General features: G+C 42.9%; 1 protein-coding gene across 1 annotated transcript in view; it reads left to right on the forward strand.

Moving 5' to 3' along the window:
- The window catches only part of Mphosph8 (M-phase phosphoprotein 8), a gene marked incomplete at its 5' end in the record, with an annotated part of 28287 nt that extends 7238 nt beyond the window's left edge, over positions 1 to 21049 (forward strand). The window contains 11 exon segments of the mRNA XM_005406364.2: positions 2083 to 2182; positions 4902 to 5156; positions 11053 to 11178; positions 11259 to 11347; positions 12506 to 12646; positions 13189 to 13275; positions 14966 to 15120; positions 16172 to 16326; positions 18441 to 18568; positions 19222 to 19305; positions 20030 to 21049. Coding sequence (XP_005406421.2) covers positions 2083 to 2182; positions 4902 to 5156; positions 11053 to 11178; positions 11259 to 11347; positions 12506 to 12646; positions 13189 to 13275; positions 14966 to 15120; positions 16172 to 16326; positions 18441 to 18568; positions 19222 to 19305; positions 20030 to 20071 — 1362 coding nt within the window.
- Between the last annotated feature and the right edge of the window lie 4010 nt (positions 21050 to 25059).

The following is a 25059-nucleotide window of genomic DNA, read 5'->3' on the forward strand; positions in this document are numbered from 1 at the left end:
CGAGACCGCCTGGGCTGCTCCAGTGCTGAGGAGCCTCCCACCTGTCTCCAGCTCGTCTCTCAGTCTCTGCCTTGTCTTCCTTTAGACAAAGCACGAGTAGGAAATCCAGAGCTAATTTATTGACAATCAGAATTTTTTTAGAGATACTCAGATGATAATGTAGCATTGGGAGAAAATTTTACAGCTTCACCAGCTGATTGTATCATCTTTTCACATCCTACATGACATTTCCCCCACTGTTTTAAGAATATATCGTTTTTTTTTTTTAAGCTGGGCATGGTGGCGCACTCCTGTAATCCCAGCTCTCAGGAGGCTGAGGCAGGAGGATTGTTGCAAGTTTGAGGCCAGCCGGGGCTACAAAGTGAGCTGAAGGCCAGCCTCAGCTGCATAGCGAGACCTTGTCTCCAAAAAGACAAAAAAACAAAACCAAACAAAACAAAAAGAATATATCACTTTTTACTTCAGTAATACTACACAGTGTACGTTGTTAATTCTTACAAAACATTTAATATTTTATCCCATTGTGAAAAAGTAGATTTATATAACTCAAAATGGAAATATTTTCCATGTTATGAAAGGTCAAATACAATTTTATCAAGGGCTATAAAGATCACTTTTCATCTATTATTCCCAGTTTGACCTTAAGGAAATCATTTTAAAAGGGGGAAAGTATTATACTCTGTAGTGAAAAACTGATTTTCAAGTCATGGAGGAACAGGTTAAGAAAATCTGGGTACATCAGAATGGGGCCATGATAGCAACTGGAGTGTTAGGAGGTCAGTGTAGGAAAGGAGGAGAAAACCATACATACATATGAGCTCAATCATGTGAAAATATCCATGCAGTGTAAATAAAAAAGTTACCTATCCAGACTCAAAAGGATAAAAGGATAATGTGGAGAAATAAAAATAACCCTCTTCCTCTTTTCCTTGTTTGTTGGGACAGTCTGACTGTGTAATATAGGCTGTCTTCAAATTTACTTTGTGACCCAGCCTGGCCTCAAACTCCCGCCTCAGCCTCCAGAGTCCTGGGATTACAGGCATGCACCACCACACCCAGCTAGAGTAATTATCCTTGGTTAGAAAGATTAGGGAAAATGATTTTGGAATTTTATTTTACGTAACGTCTTGTTTTTATAGTACTGGGAATTGAACCGAGGGCCTTGACACTGAGATACACCCCCAGGCCTTTTTATTTTGAGCCATTTTTTTGCTATGTTAACTGGGTAGTACTTGAATTTACAGTCCTGCCTCAAGCCTCCCAGAGTGTTGGGATGAAAGCTGTGCACCCCAGTGCCCAGCTATAACTTCATTATTGGTGAAATTCTCAAGTCAGTGGAGAAACTTAATTTGTTTCAATATATTTTAATGCAAAGTGAATCAATAGTAATATACCATAAATTCTTCATTTTGACACTCAGCACAATAGTCATCTGGAAAACTTGCTCCTGATGACAGTACAGAAGGTTCTGTCATGTTTGTGTCACTGAGAACTAGAGAGAGATGCTATTGCAAACTGGGATGGACATTACATTCATCAAGAATTCCCCAGTCCTTGTCATGCTGCACAACGCAGTTGCTACTTGGCAAGACTAGTGTAGTATAGAAGTAAAAGCAACCAAGTCAGAGAAAGAAAGCCTCAAACAATTGTTAGAACAGATACTGCTGGTTTTTTAATGTAGTTTCTCTTTTGATGGGGACAGTCTTATTAAGTCACCATGTTGCCCAAGCTGGGATCAAATTTGCGATCCTCCTGCCTCAGCCTTCCAGAGGTGTTGTGTCTTGAATTTGATACGTGTAAGTTATAGTCAAAGGCTACTCTTCACTGAGAAAGCAATGGGAAGGACATAGACTGATCAGAGGTCATGTACTGTATTACAGACAGACAGATATGGACATGACAGTTGTATATTTTTCAGCTTTCAAATGTACAGCATCAGCTGTATCCATTATTTTTTTGGGGGGTAGGGAGTACCAGGAATCAAATTCAGGACTCACACTTACCAGGCAGGATCTGTGCCACTGAGCTAAATCCTCGGCTCTTTACTCATTCTTGATTAGGGTCTTACATTTTTATTTTCAGGAGAAAGAGCTAAAAAAAAATGAACCCAAAGAAAAATTTCAGAAAAGATATGATTCAGAAAAGGAAGAAAAAGGCCGAAAAGAACCAAAAGGATTAAAGAGTAAGTGTAAATACTAACATTTTATCGTTTTTTTATTGCTGTCTTTTTATTTTTATTTTTTTGTGGTTCTGGGGGTCAGACTCAGGGCTTTGTGCATGTAAGGCAAGAGCTCTGTCTCTGAGCTGCACCCCAGCTCTATTACTGTCTTTTTAAACAAAAAAATTGAACTCACTGTGAAGGTGAGCTGCAATGTCACAGCACTGGAAAATTTCACTGCAGAATTTAGAGCCTTCTACTACTACTTCTGTTTAACTAGTTACCTAATTTTATTACACAGTTTGAGTGTCCAAAATCATTGAGACCAAAGGTATTTCAGATTCTTGCATTTTTTTGTGATTTTGGAACATATGTGTAATATCTGTGTGGTAGGACCTACATCTATAAGCAGTAGTACATCTATAAGAAGCTCCACACTACACCCTTTAGGGAGGCTTCCCAGCGTGTGCTGACATCTTGCTAGTAGGGACTGACATCTAAAAAGTGACATTCCTCTATGCTTCTTTTTTTTTCCCTCTATGTTTCATGTATACTTTAAATAGATACCTTGAAGGTAATTTTACACAGTAGTTTTAGTTCACCTGTGCTGTTTGCTTTAAAACAGGGTCTTGCCATATAGCTCAGGCTGGCCTCCAGCTCATCGCCATCCTCCTGCCTCAGCCTCCCCAGCCTGGGATTACAGGCATGTCTAGTTACTTTATCTGTGTTTTGACTGATCTGTTAAATGAGATTTACAGGTAGAATCTTCCACTTGTATAACATCATTGCTCAGAAAGTTTTAGATTCTGGATCTTTGGTTAGGAATGGTTAGCCCAAATAACATTTATATATATGAAATGTTTAAATAGTACGTGTATATATTGTATATCGTGTATTCTGTTTACATTGTTGTTTTCAGTATGGCATAATAGGTTAGAATTACGGAGAATTTAATTATGGCAGGAAAGTAAAGATGTCTTTTAGTGGATGCTATATGAAACAGACTTGTTTAAAATACTAATTATAGGGGCTGGGGATTTAGCTCAGTGGCACAGCGCCTGCCTGGCAAGTGCGAGGTCATGAGTTCAATTCCCGGTACTGGAAAAAAACAAAACAAAACAAAAAAACTAATTATATTAAACTCTGTCAGTTGCCTAAATATTGGTGCAGTGGCGCACACTTGTAATCCCAGCACTCTGGGAAGCTGAGGCAGGAGGATCACAAGTTCAAGCCCAACCTGGGCAAATTAGCAACCTAGTGAGACCTTGTCTCAAAATGAAAAACAAAAAGCCCTGGGGATGCAGCTCAGAGGGAAGGAACTGGGTTACCCATTACCACAAAATATATCAAATACACATTTTGGGTCACTTCACGATATACAAAAATTAAGAATCTCCAACTTGGAACCAAGTAGTCTTTCTTTAGAAACCGCCGTTATAGTGTTTCAGCCCTAGCAGATGAGTATTATCTGTATGAAAAGTATTTGGAACATGTCTTCTCTTGAAGTATTGATTCTATAAAGTGGAATATTTTCTCTCAAAAGCTGTATGTAACTGAAATAATAATTAAAATATAATTTATGTTTTATTTTATATACATATATGTATAATACATATATAATATATGTTACTAATGTATGTGTGTTTGGGGCTATTTTGCCCAGTTGTGAGGATCAGGTTCAGGGTCTTCCTGTGCTAGGCAAGGGCTCTACCAGTGAGCTTTATCTCCGGCCTACCTTCTTCAACCTTGTGTGTCAATTTCAGGTGCATTTCTGCTGTGAACATACAGCCTTAAATGGAACTGTTATCTGTCCCATTTTGTAATTTTAGTTACTAAGAGTCTCATTTTCAGTATTCCTGCTAATGAAACCTCAAATTTATAAGAGAGTACTTTGTAATTGTCAATACTTTCTTAGTTCTTTTCCCAGTTTAGTGTGTGTGTGTGTGTGTGTGTGTGTGTGTGTGTGTGTGTATACTGCTGGAGATTGAACCCAAGGCCTTAACTCACACTAGAAAGCACAGGCAGTATCACTGAGCTATATCTTGTCAGTGTTTCTTCTCAGTTTTATCTTTAGTTCAAAGCTAGTGGCAGGCTGGATGTGGTGGCAAACATCTGTAATCCCAGCACTTGGGAGGCTGAGACAGGAGGATCATTGCATATGGGAGGCTAGCCTGTGCTACACAGTTCAAGACCAACCTGAACTACATAGCAAGACCGTGTCTCAAAAAAAATAAAAAAAAAACCCCACACTAGTGGCAGTAAGTACTTTAACCAGGTGTGCCGTCAGTGTTCTCCCACCTGGCTATTTCCCCCCCCAACCCCGAAACCATTTCTGCTCAAGCTCTAAGCTGCTGTAGTAGACAGGCTGATGTCTTTGACAGGCTGGGAAATTTGGTGGTATAGCAAGAATTTCACTGCATTATTCTGAGGCTCATCACCTTGAGCAGTCCCTGTTAAAGTGGTAGGAGAGTAGTCAAAAGACCTAATCGGCCACCGTATCATCGTCATCCCCCACCCGCCGCACGCACATTCTGTCCATTGGATATTGAGCAGCTGCTGGTAAGATACAATGCGAAATGACTTTGTGGCGTTGACTATAAATCTGACCATACGTTTTCATAACCAAGGCAGATAGATGCTAGTAAAAATTAAGAAAATATGCCTGATGCTAACTCAGATTTTCTTCTGATTGCAACAGAAATCTGTGACTCGTACTTACCATCAGTTTTTATTTTTGCCTTAGCATTTAAGGAAATCAGAAATGCATTCAGTTTATTTAAAAAAACAACAGAAGAAAAAAATGATGTTCCTGAGAATAATTGGAAAAAAGAAGAAATACTGGATTGTAAAACCACAGAAGACCAGAAAGCCAAGGAAAACAAGTACTCACTGAAAGAAAGCAGAAATACTAGAGAGGAAGCGGACACTTGGGCACAGATTGCCGCAGAGGACGAGCAGGAGGGTATGGACAGTGTGTGTCCAGCAGATGAGAATCTGGGTGAGTTTGTTTGATCCTGTTTTGCGGAATGCTTTCAGAGTAGTGCCCCATACTGGTTATTCTTTCCCACTATAATTATGATCAGAAAATAACATTTTATTTGGATTTTGTGAATAAAAAGTTTATATTGAAGACTTGAGTCATTCTTTGACTTCTAAATGTATCAAAAAATATTTTCTATATCCCTGTAATATGCTTAGCACATTGAGAAGTTACAAAGTTTTCAGAACTTGCAACTCGTGTATTAATATTCTTTTTAGAAAATTACCACATACACTTTGATTGTTTCAGTACTCAGGATTGGACCCAGAGCTGCTCTGTCAGTGAGCTATATATCCCCGGCACTTTCTATTTGAGACACAGGGTCACAACTACGTTTCTCAAAAAGGACTCAAACTTACAATCTCCTACCTTCACATCCCTTGTTCCTGGCGTTATAGGCTTGCGCCACCACATGTGGTTTGCACTCTTCCCTTTCAACTTGTAGTAAATAAAACCACATAAAATAGTTGTAAGCAGTACCTGTGGGCGTTGGAATTAATGAGAAAGGTAAAGCAGAGTACAGAGCTATGGGGAGGAGCAAGACATGCGTGTAACAGCGAACAGGACAAACAGGTGCATCTGAAGAAAGTGTGATGTTTGAATCTTTAGAAATTAAGAGAATTTTAAAAATAAGTTACAATATATGACAGCCTGGATATTCTGGGAACACTCTCTTTCTGTGGAACAGCTATGTCCTAGCTACCTTGACGGAACATGCTTTGGAGGCACTGTTGAGTTTGCAGGAAACTGGGATAATTTCTGGGACCAGTGGACGGGGATGAGGGAGTGGGTGTCCCAAAAGTAGATGTCAAGTAGTGGTACTGCTGTTAAGATACTATAAGATGGGCATGGTGGCATACCCTTGTAATCCCAACCCTTGGGAGGTTGAGACAGGAGGATTGCTGCAAGTTTGAGGCCAGTGGAGGCTGCCTATTGAGTTCAAGGCCAGCCTGAACTATGTAGTGAGAGACCGTCTCAAGCAATAAAGCAACCCTAAAAGGTAGCGTACTATAAAGAGCAGATGCAGTAGGGAACAGCAGTAGAGCCAGAAGTTTATTTCTTGAAAAGACTAAAGAAATAGACAAGCTTCTGACACAGGAGAAAGTTAAAGCCTTAAATAGTATTTCACGTGAAAAACCAGCCTCAGTTACAGATGGAAAAAATAAAAGAATTCTATGTACAATTTCTTACCAATAGGTTTGAAAAATGAGTGACATGGGGAAATTCCTAGAAAACTACACTTTAACAGAATCAGCTCAGACTGAGAGGTGTGGCGGGACATGCCTGTAATCCCAGCACTGTGACAGACTGAGGTAGGAGGGTCAAAAGCTGGAGCCCAGCCCAGGCAGTTAGCATGTTAGTCTCACCCTGCCTCAGAATTAAAAAGGGCTAGTGATGTAGCACAATGCAAAGATCCTGAGTTCAATCTCCAATAAGGAACACACACACAAACAAAAAGAAAAACAGACCGAGTCATCTGTAGTTCAGGCTGGGCTTGAACTTACTATGTAGCCTGTGCTGGCCTTGAGCTAACTCGTGGTGATCCTGCTGCCTCAGCCTCCAGAGTGCTGGGATTACAGGCATGCACCACCATCCCCGGCTCCAAATAATGAAAAACAAAGTAGTGGATGTGGTTGCACACACCTGTAATCCCAGCACTCTGGAGGCTGAGGCAGGATGATTGCTAAGAGTTCGAGGCCACATTGGGCTAGTAAAGTTCAAGGCCAGCCTGAACTGCATAGTGAGATCCTGTCCCCTTTTCCTACCTGCCCCCCACCCCAAAAAAGCCCAAATAAACAATGAAATTGCAGTTAAAATAGATTTCACGCTAGGAACAGGGATTTATACTCAAGGGCTGTCAAACAGATGAAGTCTTCTTAAACATTCTTTGAGACCACTATAACTTCAATATCAAAACCAGATTAAAAAACTATAAGAAAGGAAAATGACAGGCCAAGCTCATCCATGAGTTTAGATATAAAAATTCTAAGCAGAACCTGTACAAATTGAATGTAGTCTTGTTTTAAGAATTTTTTTGTGATGTGTTTTCCTTCAAGATTGTAAAGGAAAAAATTAATAGTTCTTTACCTTTTTGTTTCTTTTTTATTTTTTAATTTTTTTGAGACAGGATCTCACTATGTGGTTCAGACTCACCTTGAACTCACTGAGCCCAGGTTGGCCTTAAACTGGAGGTGATCTGCCTGCCTCACCCTCCCAAATGCTGTGATTATGGGGGTATGCCACCATGCTGGCTGCATTCTTGATTTTTCAACAACCAGAAAACTCTGAAAACAGGGTGCTTTCAGTGTTTGTTTGTTCTTTTTTTTTTTTTTTTTTTTGTTTGTTTTTTGTTTTTTTTCCGGTACCGGGAATCGAACTCACGACCTTGTGCTTGCCAGGCAGGCGCTGTGCTGCTGAGCTAAATCCCCAGCCCCTGCTTTCAGTGTTTTAAAATCACTAAACCATTGGTAAAAGTTGTATAATGGCTAAACATAAGTAACATTTTTCTGAAATCAGGAGCAAAACAAGGATGTCATCTGTCACCACTGTCTGTCAGCGTTGTGCTATAAAACCAGAAAGCACTGGAAAAGATGAGGGGCTGGGGATTTAGCTCAGCGGCACAGCGCCTGCCTGGCAAGCGCAAGGTTGTGAGTTCGATTTCTGGTACCAGAAAAAAACCAAAAAAAAAAAAAAAGGACACAGGAAAGGAAGGATGAAAAACAGCTCTCATGGTCAGATGGTATGGCCTGTAGAAAACACAAAGGAACCTGCAAATTATTGGAAGTACAGTATTACAGACTGGGGGGCTAGGGTAAGTCTAGTGAGGGGAGCGCTTGCCTTGTGTGTCTGAGGCCCTTCTTGCCCTCTAAGCGTATGTATTGCAATGCAGTGAGGTGACTGGATAGGAGACCACTGTGCCAAAGTCAGTGGTATGTTCTGTATTTGCAGCTATAGTGCTTATTGATTGATTGATTGATTGAATAACGAGATCTCACTATGCAGTTCTGAACTCATGGTATAGCCCAGGCTGGCCTCAAACTGGCAATCCTCCTGCCTCTACAGGGATCCGTGGCCAGTACATACCTTTTTAAAACCTTTGTTGGTGACAGGGTCTCCCTCGAGAGTCCAAGTTAGGCTGGCTTTGAGCTCGCTGTGTAGCCCCTACTGGCGTCAGACTTGTGGCGATCGTGCTGCTTCAGCCCCTCCGTGTGGTGGGATTATAGCCGTGCACCGCCACGCCTGGCAGAGAAGCTAACTTTTAATAGCAACATATTTATAAGATTGCTAAGAATATGGTTGGTAAAAGCTCAGGTTATGTGGAGAAAATTACAAAATGTTTCTTGAGCAAGTCATTAAAATCTACATATGCTGCTGTTAATAGAAAAACAGTTTCTACACCACTATCCTCAAGCTGCTTTACAAATCTCAGTGTGGGACTGAGGGTGCAGGTCAGTGGTTGAGCCCTTCCGTAGCGTGTTCAAGGTCCTGGCTTCCAACTCTGGCACCACACAAAAAACCCATTGTTTTTTCATGGAATTTCCAAGTACTGATTCTAAAATTTATGAAGACTCATAAAGAGCCAAGCCCCGTTTTGACCGTGGTAGACACCGCTCACTGTCTGAAGCTAGCGGTGAGTACAGAATTCCCGTAGTGCTGGGGAGTAGACCCGCACAACACTGCAGAGAGACCTCCGGGGGGCCGTCACACCCCTGTACCGGGAGCGCGAGTCTGTGTCACCGTGTCGGGATAACGTCATTTCTGCAGAGAGTCCTCCAAAATAAAACCCTGATGGAGCAAGGCCTTCACCATGCAGATGATACTTGGGAGTTAGATATTTAGAGCATTAAGAGTATTTGTGACCTTGGGGTTGGGAAAGATATCTGAAGACAAAAATACCATAAAAACGATAGACTTGATTGCAGAGTAAGTTCTGTTTATCATAGCTACCATTAAAAAGGTGGGAAGAAAGGGTTAGTATCCAGAGTATTTAAAGAACTTCTAAGCTGTGTAAAGCTCAAAACTACTTTTTTAGGACTACATGTATTTGTGGCTAAATTATTTTAAGAAAGAGGCATGACTAACCCAGATTTCAGCATAAACTGAATGTAAATAACACCGAGAGAGGCCGCCAGGGATGAAGGGGCGGTCAGCAGACCCGTGGCCCCAGACACAGGCGTGTGTTCTTCACAGTTAACCCCGTCAGGCCCAGCGGTGGCATCCAGCGTGTGGTAAGAACGGGCATAGATGTCTGGATCACTGCCTTCCGGGAGATGAGGGTGTGAGCTGCAGCCGAAGCCTGTCGACAGGTTGGCTCTGCTCTCTGCTACTTGAAGTGGTCCTGTGAGTGACGGTACCGTCTCAGCCTGAGCAGGCCTCCTGTGCCCTTTCCACGTCTGGAACTGTAACACTGCTTCTCTGTCACTGGGCTGGGGATGGGGTCTGCACTATGGTCTGAGACAGGGTTGAGTGTGAAGATGGGGCCTGTCACTTGCTGTTACGTTGGGCTAGAATTAATTCATGTGAATAATGCTCCTTGTGAATGGGAGCTGCTGTTACTCAGAAGCTGTGTGACAGAGCCACACAGCTCACAGGCCCCTGGGGTATGGAGCCGTAGTGTGTCACGCAAAGGCTGTGCTATCTCTGTGAATGTCGTCGTGCTCAGTGTTAGCAAAAGTTGACTGACTTGCATTCACAAATTTCATTTCTGTTGCTAGGTTGTCTGCCTAACCTCTGTATTTTGAGCTGGTTTAGGTGAAATTCTCTAACTTGCTGATGCTGTTAAATAGCATATAGGCCTTTGGGATTGCTCTGCATGAGCCGTACTGAGATCTCAGGGCTGCACTGCGGTGGTAATGAGGGCTGATCGTGGCCCTGCTCAGTGCTCAGGGGCCTGTGAGTCTGTCAGACATGGGAGGAAAGGGGAACCAGCCGGGACTTACACTGTCGTCTGCAGGTGCAGTTCAGGCCCTATGGGATCCCAGCCTGAGAGGGTGCTAAAAAATTGTTTTTATTTACTGGTAAATTTTATTTATTTATTTATTTTTCCGATTTTTTTTCTGGTACCAGGAATCGAACTCATGACCTTGTGCTTACCAGGCAGGCGCTGTGCCACTGAGCTAAATCTCTAGCCCCTACTGGTAAAATTTATTTATTTATTTATTTTTCCGATTTTTTTTCTGGTACCGGCAATCAAACTCATGACCTTGCGCTTGCCAGGCAGGCGCTGTGCCACTGAGCTAAATCCCCAGCCCCTACTGGTAAAATTTATATATTTAGAATGACTACCTATACAAACGGTTGGAAGCAGTACTTAAGAAGATTGGTCAAGTGTAGGAAAAACATGTTAAAATTACTTGTGATTCCTCTTCCTGAATCATCCTCATTTCTTATTCTGTTGAGCAGATTAGTTGTGTACTTAAAAATTCATGTTTTACCATTTTACAGTTTCATGTTTTTTTTTTTTTTTTCATGTTATCTTTATCTTTTTTTTTTCCATGCTGTGCTAAGAATTGAACCCGGGGCCTTTGCACCTAGCTACTTCCCTAGCTCTTTCATTTTTTATTTTAAGACAATCTTACCAGGTCGCTAACTTGTCCAGGCTGGGCCCAATGTGGCAGTCTTCTTCCCTCAGCCTCCCGGAGTGCTGCGATTTACAGGCATGTGCCACCATGCCCAGCCACCTATCTTATGCCTCTGGAGCACTTAGCAATGAAAAAATGACTTTGTTATATAATGGCCTATGTTTAAAGTATACATAAAGTTTTGGTTAAAACACCCCAAGTTTAATAAATGGCATTGAAATTTTCTATAGTCCAGAAAAAGTGGATGTTAATAAGGCTTCTGTGTATTGCAGACGGCAGGCACCACATTCTGAGTTTGGGCATGGACCTGCATCTAGAATGGATGAAACTAGAAGACTTTCAAAGGCACCTTGATGGGGAAGATGAGACTTTCGACACCGCAGATGCAGTTCCAAGTCGTGAGTGGTTTTGGAATTGTTCAAGTCCTTTTAACAAATCGGGATACGTAAAACTTAACCCACCTTTCCTTTCTTTTTAGATTTGTTGAGGGACGCTGTGAAAAATGGGGATTATATTTCTGTAAAGGTTGCGCTTAACTCAGATGAAGAGTACAACTTGGACCAAGAGGTAATATTTCTGGCAGCAAGTCTTAGAAAAGCTGAGTGTGGAATGTAGTTTGTTTTTTTTTAAAACAAGATTACTTTCATTTCTGAATGACAAAAGTAATGCATATTCACTTTGTAAAATTCAAACGTTGCAGAACTGTAGTACATACAATTTTAGTTTGTGTAATTCCTGTCACCCCAGATGACCTCTCAGCTTTTCTGTGGCTTACCCTGTACAGCCGCTGGGGTTTTTACTTTGAGATGGTAACATCCAGTCATGTATTTTATTCCTGGTCTCTGTCTTGTCTTGCTTAGAAAAGATTGTGTTTTCTTAGTTTACTTGTGTTGAGTATTCTCAAGTTTTAATCCTTTGTGCTTACAATTCAGAAAAAGGTTTGGAATTTGAAATTGCATAGTATAAATTGGCTGAAAAATCAGTGTTTTTATTGACATTTTGAGTCTTTCATCTATGAACAGGATAATTTGGTAGAGTGAGCTCTTCATTTATAAATTTAAATAACGTTTATGGGTTTTTTTCTTTGCATAGCTCTTACACATTTATATATTATTTCCTATATGTCTTAAAATATTTTTTACTATGACCACTTTTTTACTCATACTGTTCCAAATGGTTCTTGCCTAAATATGATAAAGGTATTTGTGCATACATGGATGGATGTTGTCTTTGGCCATTTAATGAAATTTTCCTAAGGAAAATTTACAGTACTTTTATGGATTTTCAGGGGCAAGAATTCTATCAGCAGTACTAGATCTCACACATTAAGCGAGTGTTCTGTGCCTGAGCTGTATCATCCTCGGAACTTCTTTTTTAGACAGTGTCTGGTTAAGATGCCCAGTCTGTCCTTGAACATGGGACCCTTCTGCCTCAGTCACCTAAGTAGCTGCCATCACAGAGATGCGCTGGCACCCCTGACTAGTGATGTGTTTTCGGGATTCAGTACAGGAAAGTTGTAAAATTTTATGGTAACGTTTATTTGTGAGAAAATTCTAGAGGTTGTTTCTAGTTGTTGCATAATACATTTTAGTGAAAAAACTAAGTAGATGTGTAAATAAGTGTACTGTAGTGCTTTGACATTGAAACATCCCAGCTGAAGAGACGTGCTTCTAAAATTGTTCCGATTAAAGACTAACAGGCCTTTTCATTAACAAACCAACCAAGGACTCCAGTGGGATGACATTAGTGATGCTTGCTGCAGCGGGAGGACAGGATGACCTCCTGCGACTCCTCATCACCAAAGGTGCAAAAGTGAACGGTCGGCAGAAGAATGGAACTACGGCCCTCATCCATGCCGCTGAGAAGGTTCGCAAATTCACAGCGTCAGATAACTCGGAATGTTCTGTAGTGGAATGGTAATGGTCATATGGTCACTTTAATGTTCAGGTTGATCTGTGATCTGTTACAAGGGTTTTGTTATCGGTAATTTTCTAGCTACACTTTCTAAATGTATTTGGAAATAATTTGTATTGATGATTACATCTAAAGTACTAGTATTGATTTAGACCTTAGATAATTTAAAAATTGTTTGCAACTGACGTTGTCTTTGGTTAATTTAATTAAAATATTCCCATGTATTGTCATTTTAAAGGATGCATATGCAGAGCTTCTCACATAGAAGCCACTTGAAGGCTAAGCCTCTGGTGGCCTCGAGGGCAGGCGGCACGTGGCTGGGTGAGGGCTTGGCAGAGGTCCAGCATAGGACTGCATTGGCCCACAGTGACTGAACAGGAGGTGGTGGCCAGCCACCCCTTCACCTAGAAGTTACCCAGTCTTTCATGATGATGAGGTTTTAGAACGTCTAAAATGGTCTGATTTTGGAATTAATTTTGTTTTTAAAAAAACAGAACTTTTTAACCACCGTGGCTATTCTTTTGGAAGCGGGAGCTTTTGTAAATATCCAGCAGAGCAATGGTGAGACTGCGCTCATGAAGGTAAGTTGTTCAGCCTGTCAGCCGGGCGGTCATTTTGGGGAAGGCATGGTAGTGAGACAGTGCCTGTGCTAGCTGGGCCAGCACTTCAAGCGTGGTGTGGTCACGCTGTGACTGGCCGTGTGAACCGGGACAAGCCTTGGGGAGGATATGATGAGGGCCACCCTGTGTCCTGAAAGCAGCACATCGGCAGGAACTAGAACAGCAGAGGAGGATGCAGTTGTTTTGAAGAACTATGTTCCCAGCATGTGAGAATCATTCACCAAAACTGAAAGATGCCAAGAAAGCTGCGGACACATCCAGGAGTGCGCAAAGATAATTTATTGAGGATTTGCACAGCAGCAGACAGGATCTGCACACCCACGTAGAGTGGGTTTCCCCCTCTTTGTAGACACTCTGGTACTCTGAGCACCCTGCTCTTTCACCTGAAGGTTTCTTTCTCTGGACATTTTTGGACGTTTGGTGAGGGGCTAGGGTTCAGTAGGGCCTCCAGCTTGTGCTCTAACATTGAGTAACAAGTTGTTATTTTAAATATTTGAGACAGGGTGTTGCCAAGTCACTGAGTTGCCCAGGCTGGGCTTAAATTTGTAGTCATAGTGCTTTGCCTCCCGAGTAGCTGGGACTACTAGCACATGCCACCCTGCCTGGCTGGCAGACATGCTCCCAGGGGAAGGTGGTTGGAGCCTCCTGGTGCCCCTGGGTACCCCATTAGTTGCCTCTCTGTGTAGCAGGTTTATGTTTGCCACATGGTGCCCAGCCTTGTGCTGCTGCTGCTGCTGTTCTGGGTTCCTGGCCCAGCACCGTTAGGACATAGCACGCCCAGACACTGAGCCAGAGGGGGCTCTGACTTTCTGGCCTCTTCCTGCTGTGCAGCTGTATGTAATCCATGAACCAAGCAGGGGTTTGCCTGAAACCCTGTCAGGTGTCAGCTTTGTAGCAGGCCTCAGAATCCTGCAGTTTTACAGCCTGACGCTGAGTGTGGCTGAAGCCTGATGGGCATGCCTTACCTAGTGCTTTTTTCTTTTAATTTCTGGTAGATGGAAATGTCCACTTTTGCTTAAGAGCTTAGGTTCGAGTCCACATTCTTCCTTTACATGCTGCTGCCATCTGCAGAGCAGGGTTAGTGCTTCAGCATCGCCTCAGGGGGAAGCCCAGGGCACATCTGAACGTGGGAGCTTAGGCACAAAGGGCCTGTGGGGAGCACTAGGATTGGACAGGAGGTGGAAGTCCCAGAAGGTGGGAACAGGAAGTGGTGCTGTTCTCAGGTAGGGGGGACGGGCAGCAGAGGCAAGCAGGCACTGACAGTGGTGTGGGTTGAGATTCAGGCATGAGAGCTGTCACTCTGAGTGACCGCACTGTAGCCAGAGCTTGGGAATAGGGTCAGCTACTGAGAAAGGGAAAAGTGGAAAAGGCCAAAGCATAGGAAGGACCAGGGGAGGAGGGGCGGAGGGGAGTTCAGAGCCTGGAGAAGGCGGCGGCAGGAAGTGCCCGGAGAGAGAGTCCTTTGTCGGGGAGGCCCGCACGGGTCTGTGATGCTGCACAGCTGGGGACTCCTGCTGTGGGTTTTCTCAGCCTTTCTCTGTCACACTTTGCAGTCTTCACAAAGTACTCCCAGGTCTGGGTGGAGAGAGGGACCCGTGAAAGCTGATAGTTATTATCATTTAAGTAATGGTCACTCCTTTCCCTGACCTAGGCCTGTAAAAGAGGAAATTCGGACATTGTTCGGCTTGTAATCGAATGTGGAGCCGACTGTAACATTTTGTCAAAGCACCAGAACAGTGCGCTGCATTTTGCAAAGCAGTGTAACAATGTGCTCGTGTACGACTTGCTGAAGAACCACTTAGAGACGTAAGTACAAAGTGAATATGCCATAGCTCAATCACAAAGCCTTTTTATTTGGACACCTTGTCATTGGACTAGCCTCGAAGTAACTGCTCAGGAAAAGGATTTAGTATGTGTCCTGACAGGTTTCCGTTCTTGTAGATCACAAAGTTAGTAAGTGGCATGCTGTTTTTGTGTATGCTGTTGAAGTCTTAGAAAATGTCACACAGAGTAACTCCTGGATATGAGTATCTTCCTAAAATCTCCAAATTATGTGTGCTGTTAACTTGGCTGACGTTTCCTTAAAACCCTTTCAACTATTCTTTAGTATTTCTATTTGTTATGTAATGGTCACTTTTGTGTCTGAATGTCCCCCAAAAGCCTCAGGAAGTCACAGGGCAGTCTTCTAAAGTTTGATTGATTCATGGTCCACTGTTGGAATTATGGATGTGAGTGCTACACTCGTCCTGGGACAGGTAGTTTGCATACAGGGTAAAGGAGGGAAAGAGGCTGCTTGGCGCTGCCGTTTCCCCCTTTTGCTCTTGTTGCTTTTGTTGTTTTTCCACCGCTGTGAGCAGCTGTCCTCTGCCATATGCCACTCTGCCTTGAAGCCAGCCAAGTATGGACTAAAACTGCCACAAACTGTGAGCTAAATAAACCTTTCCTTCCTTAATTTTGGGTGGCAGGTATTTTGTCCCAGCAACAAGAGTAAAGTAACCAAGACACTTTTCAGGCTGACCATGAGCTCACTTTGTAGCCCAGGCTGGTCGCGAACTTGCAAGAATCCTCTTGCCTCAGCCTCCTGAGTGCTGGGATTACAGGCGTGTGCCACCACGCCTGGCCTCAGACACTGTGTTAATGGCTGGAAGAATGGAGATAGCAGCAGGGAAAAAGACTTGTCCTTTGCAGTTTCAATTACAGTGAGAGAAATGGACATGAGGCAGAGTCCAGTACAGTACACCAGGTGCCAGCGCAAGAGGGAGCAAGCAGAGAAGGCGGCTGAGGGTAGAGGTGCTGTTCACATGTAATCATCATGACTATGTGGTGTGCGCCAACGGCTTCTGTCATTTCTTACTAGACTTTCGAGAGTGGCTGAAGAGACAATCCGGGATTACTTTGAAGCTCGCCTTGCTCTGCTGGAACCTGTTTTCCCAATAGCATGTCATCGACTCTGTGAGGGGCCAGATTTCTCAACAGATTTCAATTACAAACCTCCACAGAACATGCCAGAAGGTAAGCCTGTTTTTACACTGAATCTTCTCAGTTTGAAGTATACACTGTAAATGTTAACTAATTCTTAGAAACCTTTATTTAAACAAAACTTTAAAGAAGTACTAACATGTGTATTAATCACATAAAATAGTTAACAGCAGAGCACCTGTGACAAGGGAAACCATACCGGTACCCACCACCCTAGGCAACATTGAAGGGGCACAGAACCCTGTTTAAAACGCATGAAGCATACTTGTTTTTGAAAATTCTGAAGCCATTGCTATTACTAATAGTCTTTTCCCTTTTAGACAAAAAAAGAAGAAAAGTTTGCCCAGAGTAGTTCAGTAAGGAGACGGAAACTTCCCTCTGGGCTCCTGGCCTCTCTGAATAGCTCCGTCCATGGCCTGACTGTGGCCTTGCTAGGACACAGGCTACATACGTATGCAGCGTGCAGTGCCATTTCTGCCCGAAGGAGGGAGCCGGGCTCTAGCTCTTTCGTTAGAAATCTCCACTTCGCCCTTTAAAAATACTGATTCATTAGTGAAAAATTTATTAAAATACAGCCCAACAATACCAATTAAAGACAGCCATCTGTAGCATTTTAATGTTTATTGAACTTAATATTGAAGAATCATAATTTCACCGACTGTACGCATTGCTGAGATGGGCAATTTGGCGAACTTGCTGTGATTTGGTATGATTGGTTGTTTTTTCCCAGCACATGAACATGTCTGTACCCACCAGAAATTTTTACTGCATTTTAAATCTTACTCTGCCCAGATTCCTTGCAGCTTACATGTAAGTCTCTGACAGTCTTCTGAGCCCTGCTCCCCGAAGTCTGTCTCCTAGCTTTAGCTGGGCCCAGCTGCCAGCTCCTTTTGAGCCCAGCCCTTCGCAGTTATCAGGACTGTGGTTCGCAAGCACTGTGAGTTGTAGATGTACCACCTGCAGCCTCGAGGGGATTCTGAATCCCAGGGGCGTTTATTAATGTAGAGCTTGGCTGTTCACTGAAACCATGCGTAAATTGGCCAGGGTCCCCTGTTGCATTCTGCCTATGAAACTCAAGCTTTTGTCGAAGAGAACAGACTACACACCCTACCCTCACGGTGGCACTCACTCTGGCCTTAATGACTGTTCTCAGTGTTTCCGCGTGACTCACCGGTGTGACACGGGCTCTCTGCCTTGCTGCCCAGACGGTAACAGTGTTCAGGCCCTGGAACCCTCAAATCTCTGTCAGCTTTTTCACAGTGGAGCTTAGAAAGACAAGACCATCCCTGCATTTTGTACAGACCCTTGACCCCGTCTGCTACAAGCAGGGAAAGTGACTATGTGGTGCTAGAAACCAAAGCCTGTACCCTACTTCCAGAATCTTCAGAGGAGGTGAAGAGGTAGGACTGTGTACCCATTTTTCTTGGGACTAGAATAGGTGCTTCTTTGAGGTTCCTTAAAAGGTCTCTTATGGATAGCTAACCTGGATAAAAATGGTTGCCTTAATGTAAAAGAAGTCATACACCATACTGATTTTGTGTTTTATTAAGAATACTTCTGGACATGTAGTACAAACTTCACATTGCATGCTTTTTTCGTTCCAAATGAGATTTGTTTCAGTATTAATGAGAAAATTGGGAAGAGGCAAGCCCATATGTGCAAGAAAATAGAAAACCACTCCCAGTCACACAGCAACAAACCACCATAGAAACGTCCAACTTTTTTTGTTCGGTTTGAGACAGGGTCCCACTATGCAGTTCAGACTGGCCTTGAGCTCACTTTGTAGCCCAGGCTGGTCTCAAACTCGAAACAATCCTCCTGCCTCAGCCTCCTGAGTGCTGGGGTTACAGGCATGTGCCATCGTGCCCGGCCAGCAGCAACTTTTAAAGGCCACTTTTAAAAGAGACAGAAACTAAAACATCATCAGTGTGGAAAATACCCTATTTATTTGAAAGTCTTTCCTAGGAATTGCTACTAGTGGTTACGTGGACAAGAGGTGATTTTGCACACTGGCAGGTGCTGTGGCCTTTTCAGAGCCTTGAGCTTGTGCGCCAGGCTTTCCCAGGGACCAGCTCCCTCCTGGATGGACAGCCCCCAGAGACCTAAGGGTGGCTGTGTAATAATCCCCTCCCACCTCCCTTCTTCAGGTTCTGGCATCCTGCTCTTTATTTTCCATGCAAACTTTTTGGGTAAAGAAGTTATTGCTCGACTCTGTGGACCATGCTGCGTACAAGCCGTAGTTTTAAATGATAAATTTCAACTTCCTGTTTTTCTGGTAAGACTTTCTATAGTCCAGAGCTAAAACTTGTTCTAATCCAAAGCCCAGATGATTTAAATTCGTATGTTTAAATAAAGCATGACCTGTGAACCAGTTACTGGGAATGAGACAGATTTAAGTTGTGGTACTGTACTGTACATTATTTTAATATAAATTCTTAGGTCACAAGAAACATATGGCCTGATTTTAAATATCAGGCCTTTCCCACCATTGTAACAAATGTTTACTTAAAATTTAAGAGATTTTCATGCATTAATTTTTAATGCACAATCAGACAGTAGCTGTATGAACTCTATTTTGAGAAAATGTCCTTGAGGATTTGTATATAATTCTTCCATAATTTAGAATTCCATCCTTTAATTTTTAGATAATGTCAGTAAACATTTGTGTTATCGCCTAACTAATCCCAAATGTTTATCTGGATATTGTTTTGTGCAATTTGTGTCTTTTTAATAAGTTAAGGGCAAAATTTAGACAGCTCATTTTACAGAAAAGTAAAAAGAAAATTTTATATTCTTTGCTACCACTGAAGTCATAGTAGGGTCTGGTGTCTATTTCAGAAGGGTATAAGGTATAGATCTTTATCTTTTGAAAAAAAAAAAAAACAAACAAACCCATAATAGTAACACTTTGTTTTCTTTCCACTCTAGGATAGTCATTTTGTTTACTCTTTCAGCCCTGTTCCAGGCCCCAATAAGCTCTTCATAAGGTTGACAGAAGCACCCGGTGCCAAGGTGAAAATCCTTTGTGTTCACTGTTAATACTCAAATTGTTGATGCAGATTCCTTTGTCATGAAAAGAACAAAAATTCCAAACTGTCCCTAGTGTCCTCCCGTCTCTGGAAATGATACTATACCTGTAGTATGAGATGGGGACTGCCAAGCTTAGTGTTTCAGGATGCCCGTAACATGGTAGGGTAGGTTGAAAGTGAACCTACAAAGAACATCCCTACTCAGCCACCTGTTCTAGGCTCCAGTATGGAACTGCCTCTTTGTGAAAGGGAGTGGACTAAAATAGTAATGGGATTGTCTAACGTAGTTAACAAACTCAAATTATGGGTTTTATTTCTTTTTTATTTAAACTAACAACCTGGAGCCGGGCATGGTGGCACACGCCTGTAATCCCAGCACTTCGGAGGCTGAGGCAGGAGGATCGTTGCGAATTTGAGACCAGCCTGGGCTACAAAGTGAGCTCAAGGCCAGCCTGAACTGCATAGCAAGACCCTGTCTCAAAAAAAAAAAAAGCAATCTGTGGGCTGGGGAAATAGCTCAGTGGCATAAGCACCTGCCTGGCAAATGTAAGATCCTGAGTTCAATCCCTGGTACCACAAAGAAAAAAAAAAAAAGCAAACTGTGTAAATCAATAACCAGGCTGAAAATATTATTCAACGAAGTGGCCACGTTTTTTGTGAGAGAGGAATTGTGGTTCTGTACTGACATGTGTTTCTCCCTTCCCTAGGTTAAGCTGCTCATAGGCGCATACAGAGTGCAGCTTCAGTGACCACACAGGATTGGGTTGGACCTTTCAAATTCTTACATGACCTCTTGGAAGCAGTGTGGAATTTTGGCGCACCTAAAGCTTTTACGTGTAAAGTTTCATGTGTAAAATTCTTAAGCCTGTCATCTGTTCTGGTCTGTGAGATCAATGTGGTACCTCTAATATATATAAAATATAGATGTACGTGTGCCAGTCTTCTCAAATTCAGCGTTGCACCAAGACTGCATATTTTATTTTTTTCCACAATGTGGAACAGTAATAGGAAAATTAAGGTTTTTTTTTTTTTTTTTTTTTTATTTAGTAACTCTGAATTTTGTACTAGTCTTGGTGAATTTCTGTGTAAAAAACCAAAAACATGTAGGTGCAAAGCACCAGCATACGGTAAGGGAGGCATGGTCTACTCAGGTTGCACAGGCACTGAAGAAAGGATGATTCTGCTACCCCAATGGATGACTGTCTGTGTGTGCGCGTGAGTGTGCGTATTTACGCGCAAAGGATAGAGATGGTGACGCCTTTGTGTATAAATGCAGTTCTAACTTATCCTTTTGAAGATAAGATGATAAAATAAAAACCTAAGCTGTAGAAGAATATTGAGAACTTCTTTGCTTGTTCTTCAAGTTCACCGGGTAATTCTGCAAAGCTGCCTCATGTGAACACAGCAGCAGGGACCGACTCCAGGATGTCACTGCACTTCTTCCCCGGCACGGTCCTGTGTCATCTGCGTTGGGCCTGAATTGGCACTGCTCCTGCCTCTCCTCATGGTGCTGAGATTACAGGCATGCAACACCACACCTGGCCTCAGTAGTAGTTTTTAGTCTCATGAAATACAATTTTAATGAAAAAAAAAAAAAAAAAAAAAACTTCAAAATAAGCCATGCACACCCACACACACTGACAGTTCAGAGAACTGCTTCCTTAAATTAACGTTGTGCTACAGTATTCTTTCTGCTTTTCACTTTGTATTTCATGACTTGAAAACAAGGGTAATAAATGTGTAGTTTTCTAGTTGAATGCTGACCACAACAAGTTTCTCATTTAAACTGAGGTAAATAAATATTAATATAATACCATGTCTGACTTCATAGCTTTTTAGGGAACAATGTAAGATATAAGAGTTTTAAAATAAAGTTTGTTAATCAAAATTAAGTCTAACTTGAAGAGCCTTAAGGAGACCACGAGAAGACAGCTACAGTTACTGCAGTGAGGAAGTAAGGCGAAGACACAAAGCAGGAAATGAGCACACAGTTCTTGGGCTTTAGGCTGAGAAATGTGGGTAGCACCTTCGAATGGGTGAGGCAGCGCTGACAGTGGGGAAGCTAGCAAGTTATGTGACTGGGACAGGAACCTTGGAGGTCACCTTGCAACGCCACCTCTTGAGCTGTTGTCAGCTTGTCCCAGGTGTGCCACTGACACCTGTGAAGACAGCCGCATATCCAGGAATATAATGAAGGGCTACTCCACTTACCTTGCCTGCAGCCAGGCACAAAGCCCGCGTGTGTCTGGGGGGAAAGTAAATAGTAAAAGTGGTAGTTTTAAGGATGAAGGAGACAAGTCAACCAGACACCCACTCCCCCAAGGTGTTTCTTGGTGAGGAGCTGGTCCTAAATAGGAAGCAATCCTCTTGGCTAATGCAGCTGCTTAACCACACACATAAAATAGTTTTCTCTGGCAAACAGCAATTCTTAGGCAGCATCTTACCAAAAGGTTTACGAATAGGCCTAAACTGTAGCTCTCAGCCAAAGCAAAGTCCTTATGCACTTGAGGTGTGAACTGGGTGGCCTTCTGACTAGACCACATCACCAGCAGAAAGTAGTTACCACAGACCTTTCAATTCAGTTATCCTATTCTGCCATTATTCCTTCGCAGCGCACAGGAAGGGGAGGAGAAAGGTAACTGAGTGTTCAGGTTAAGGTAGCTATTGATGACTTACACCTGGTTCAGCCTAGCGCTTAACCACCAAGTACATAATGTATGTTCCGGTCTGCAATACCAAATGCCAAATGCAAGGGCTTGATAAATGCTGAACACAAAGAAGGGGAGTTCAGTCCATCTCATTCCACTCACACGTTATTCTCTTGTTATACCATCTTGATTCTAAAACGAGTAGCATCTGATTCCACATGAGCTGTGTCTTGAGTTCACTTTATACCACCGGCTTCGTGCACTGGCACCGGGGTGTGCTCTGCCAGTGCTCACAGGGGTCAGCATCCAGCGCAGTCCAGGAGGAAGAGCAGGACACCCCACAGGCTGTGGAAGCACTGACTCATGAAACACCAGGACAGAGAACCTTGAATGTTTTCACGTCTCACACCGTGCACACGCTCCACAGTGTAAGCGCCCAGTGCTGGGATCCACATGGCCTATCTTACAGGTGGCTCCTTGCAGCCAAAGCTGGAGTTTCTAAGTTGACCTGTCTGGTTAGCTACAGAGGAGCCTCACTAAGTCAACTGCAGAATGAAAGGCAGTGAGTTGACACTGTCGGCTCAGGACCACACTAGAAAGAGGTCTTGATTCTGTCCATCCGGAGCACACAGGGACCAACAGTCTAAGCCAAATGCTTGGCATCAGTTCATTTTGGGAAAAAAATAAGCTCTACATATCACCACGCCACACTGTTCAGAGCCCTCCTTATTTGCGTCCCTGAGTCAGGGCCTATGCTCATTTCTTCCCACAAGACAGCCAGGTTACCTCCTTTCACCTTCCCTTTCTTTCTTGTGCAAAGGTCAAGCCCAGGACCTTACATAGGCAAGGAGCCCTCTCCCACTCAGCTACATCCTCAGCCCTAAGTTGACCTCAATCGTCCTGTCTCAGCCCCTCGAGCAGCTGGAATTCCAGGTATATGTCACCATGCCCAGCTGCAAAGCTGTACCATTTCAACTGCACAAAATATGCCCCTGGGGCATATTTAAAATGGTAGATTCATCATTTTTCCATAAATTGCTTACATAGACTAACTCATACTTGTTTAATGGCTCATTTGTCTTGGGTTACTGAGAACATTTCTCACATAGCGAATTGACCTGAAAAAGAAAACCTCAATTAGTAAACTAATATCCACAGTATACTTTTGTAATAAAACCAACAACAAAAAAAGATTCCAGTCCTAAGTGAACTAATGTGGTACACTACAAACACTGAGCAGACCTAAACAATACTCTAGACGTGAATTAATTCATTTCACCTATAAAAATGTTCTCTAATCCAGTGGCTTCTACTAATAGTTTTTGTTTTGTGGTACTAAGGACTGACCTGGGACCTTGTGCTTTGAGCTATGCACGGCCTTTTTATTTTGAGACCTGGTTTCACTAAGTAGTTGAGGCTAGGATTGAATTTATGATCCTTCTACCTCAGCCTCCAGAAGTGCTGGGGTACAGGTGTGTGCTACCACTGGTATTTGACTGTGAACTCCTATACACATTCCCTAATTATGTAATAAGTTGTCTATGCTACTGTTATAAAAACTGAATCTGATGCAGCACATACACACAACAGAAATAAAAAGTTAGTCTGAAAAATGTGGTCCCAACAAAAAGCTGCACCATCTGGGACCTCGTTAGCAATACACATTTTCAGGCCTGCCCAGAAAGGATCCACAGTTGTGCTACGAGGATTCTGTTAACATTCAAAATGAAAACCTTTTTCAAAGGGCACTTGGGGTTATTGACTATTTTACCTGGTAAATCCTGGGTCAGTGATTCCTAGTAGAAACCTTCCATTACCTGAAGGGCTCTAAAGTGGAAAAAGACAGTGCCATGCCCCTTCATCCCCAGTCTTGAGTCCACTCCTACGTAGCCAGGCATGGGGCCTGAGAATGGGCATTCCCAACCAGTTCCCCAAAAATGCTATCAGTCTATGGGTGGGTCTGAGAAGCAAAGCATAGGATTAACTTTTAAGAAGCTGGATAAAACAAGTGTCAAACACAGTATGAAAACTAAGTGTCAGCCAGGCATGGTAGTGCACGCCTGTAATCCTAGCACTCAGGAGGCTGAGGCAGGAGGATTGCTGAGAGTTCGAGGCCAGCCTGGGGTACAAAGTGAGTTTAAGGCCAGCCTGCACTGCACAGTCAGACCCTGTCTCAAAAAAAGCAAGTGTCAGTAAGTTTCTCAAAGGTACAAAACCCACCAGGGAAGTGGTTTAAATGCTCTCAGGCAATAGTCACTACCTGATCCCCAGTACCAAACTTGGAGCAGCAAGATCAGGACAGAAGGGGTATGACATCACCAGATCAGGTGACCAGGAAGAAGTATTTTTAAAGTAATATTCCTAGGTCTATACCAGGTGTGGCAGCACATGCTTATAATCCCAGCATTCAGGAGGCTAAGGAGGGGGATTGCCACACGTTTGACGCCAGCCTGAACTACTAGCAAGATCCTATCAAAAAACAGAACAGTAAATCTTGGATCTATTTGGGTGACAGGTCTCAAAATTTTGTCACATCAATGTAAAATGCTTATAAATTTTTGTATTTTTGGCATAACAAAAGAATAAAAAATTGGGACCTTTTCAGAAAGCAGAGGAGAAATAGCATGGATCTGATTTTATAAGTCTGTCATTTTTAAGATTACACTTTCCAAAAGAACATGGCTAAAGAGTCTACATTTGAAATCTTAAAATCAACAGATATGCCTCTAACTTGATAGACTAAGACATCTTAATGTCATTTCTCTATGTACTCCAGTTTTACCTCAAGTCAGATCCACACACACATTACTTCCAGGGAGGAGGAAGAGGGCGACTTGGTACTGCCATCTCCTCAGGCTGCTCAGAGATGAAGGGAAGTGGCACTGTGGTTTCCGCAGGAGACAGGTGGTGCTCAGAGTTTCCAGCTCCAGGAGAAACTACTCACGAACAGTGCACAGCAAGCCGCCAGGACACTGGGCTGGGTGCGGGTCGGGTTAGAGTGCTAGCCTAGCGTGCGTGTGGCCTCAGATTCAGTCACCAGCACAGGAAAAACCACCCAAACTGAACACTGCATTGGCTGCGGTCACCAG

Source organism: Chinchilla lanigera, unplaced genomic scaffold (genome assembly GCF_000276665.1).
Source record: "Chinchilla lanigera isolate Chin_1 unplaced genomic scaffold, ChiLan1.0 scaffold00096, whole genome shotgun sequence".
Classification (NCBI taxonomy): domain Eukaryota; kingdom Metazoa; phylum Chordata; class Mammalia; order Rodentia; family Chinchillidae; genus Chinchilla; species Chinchilla lanigera.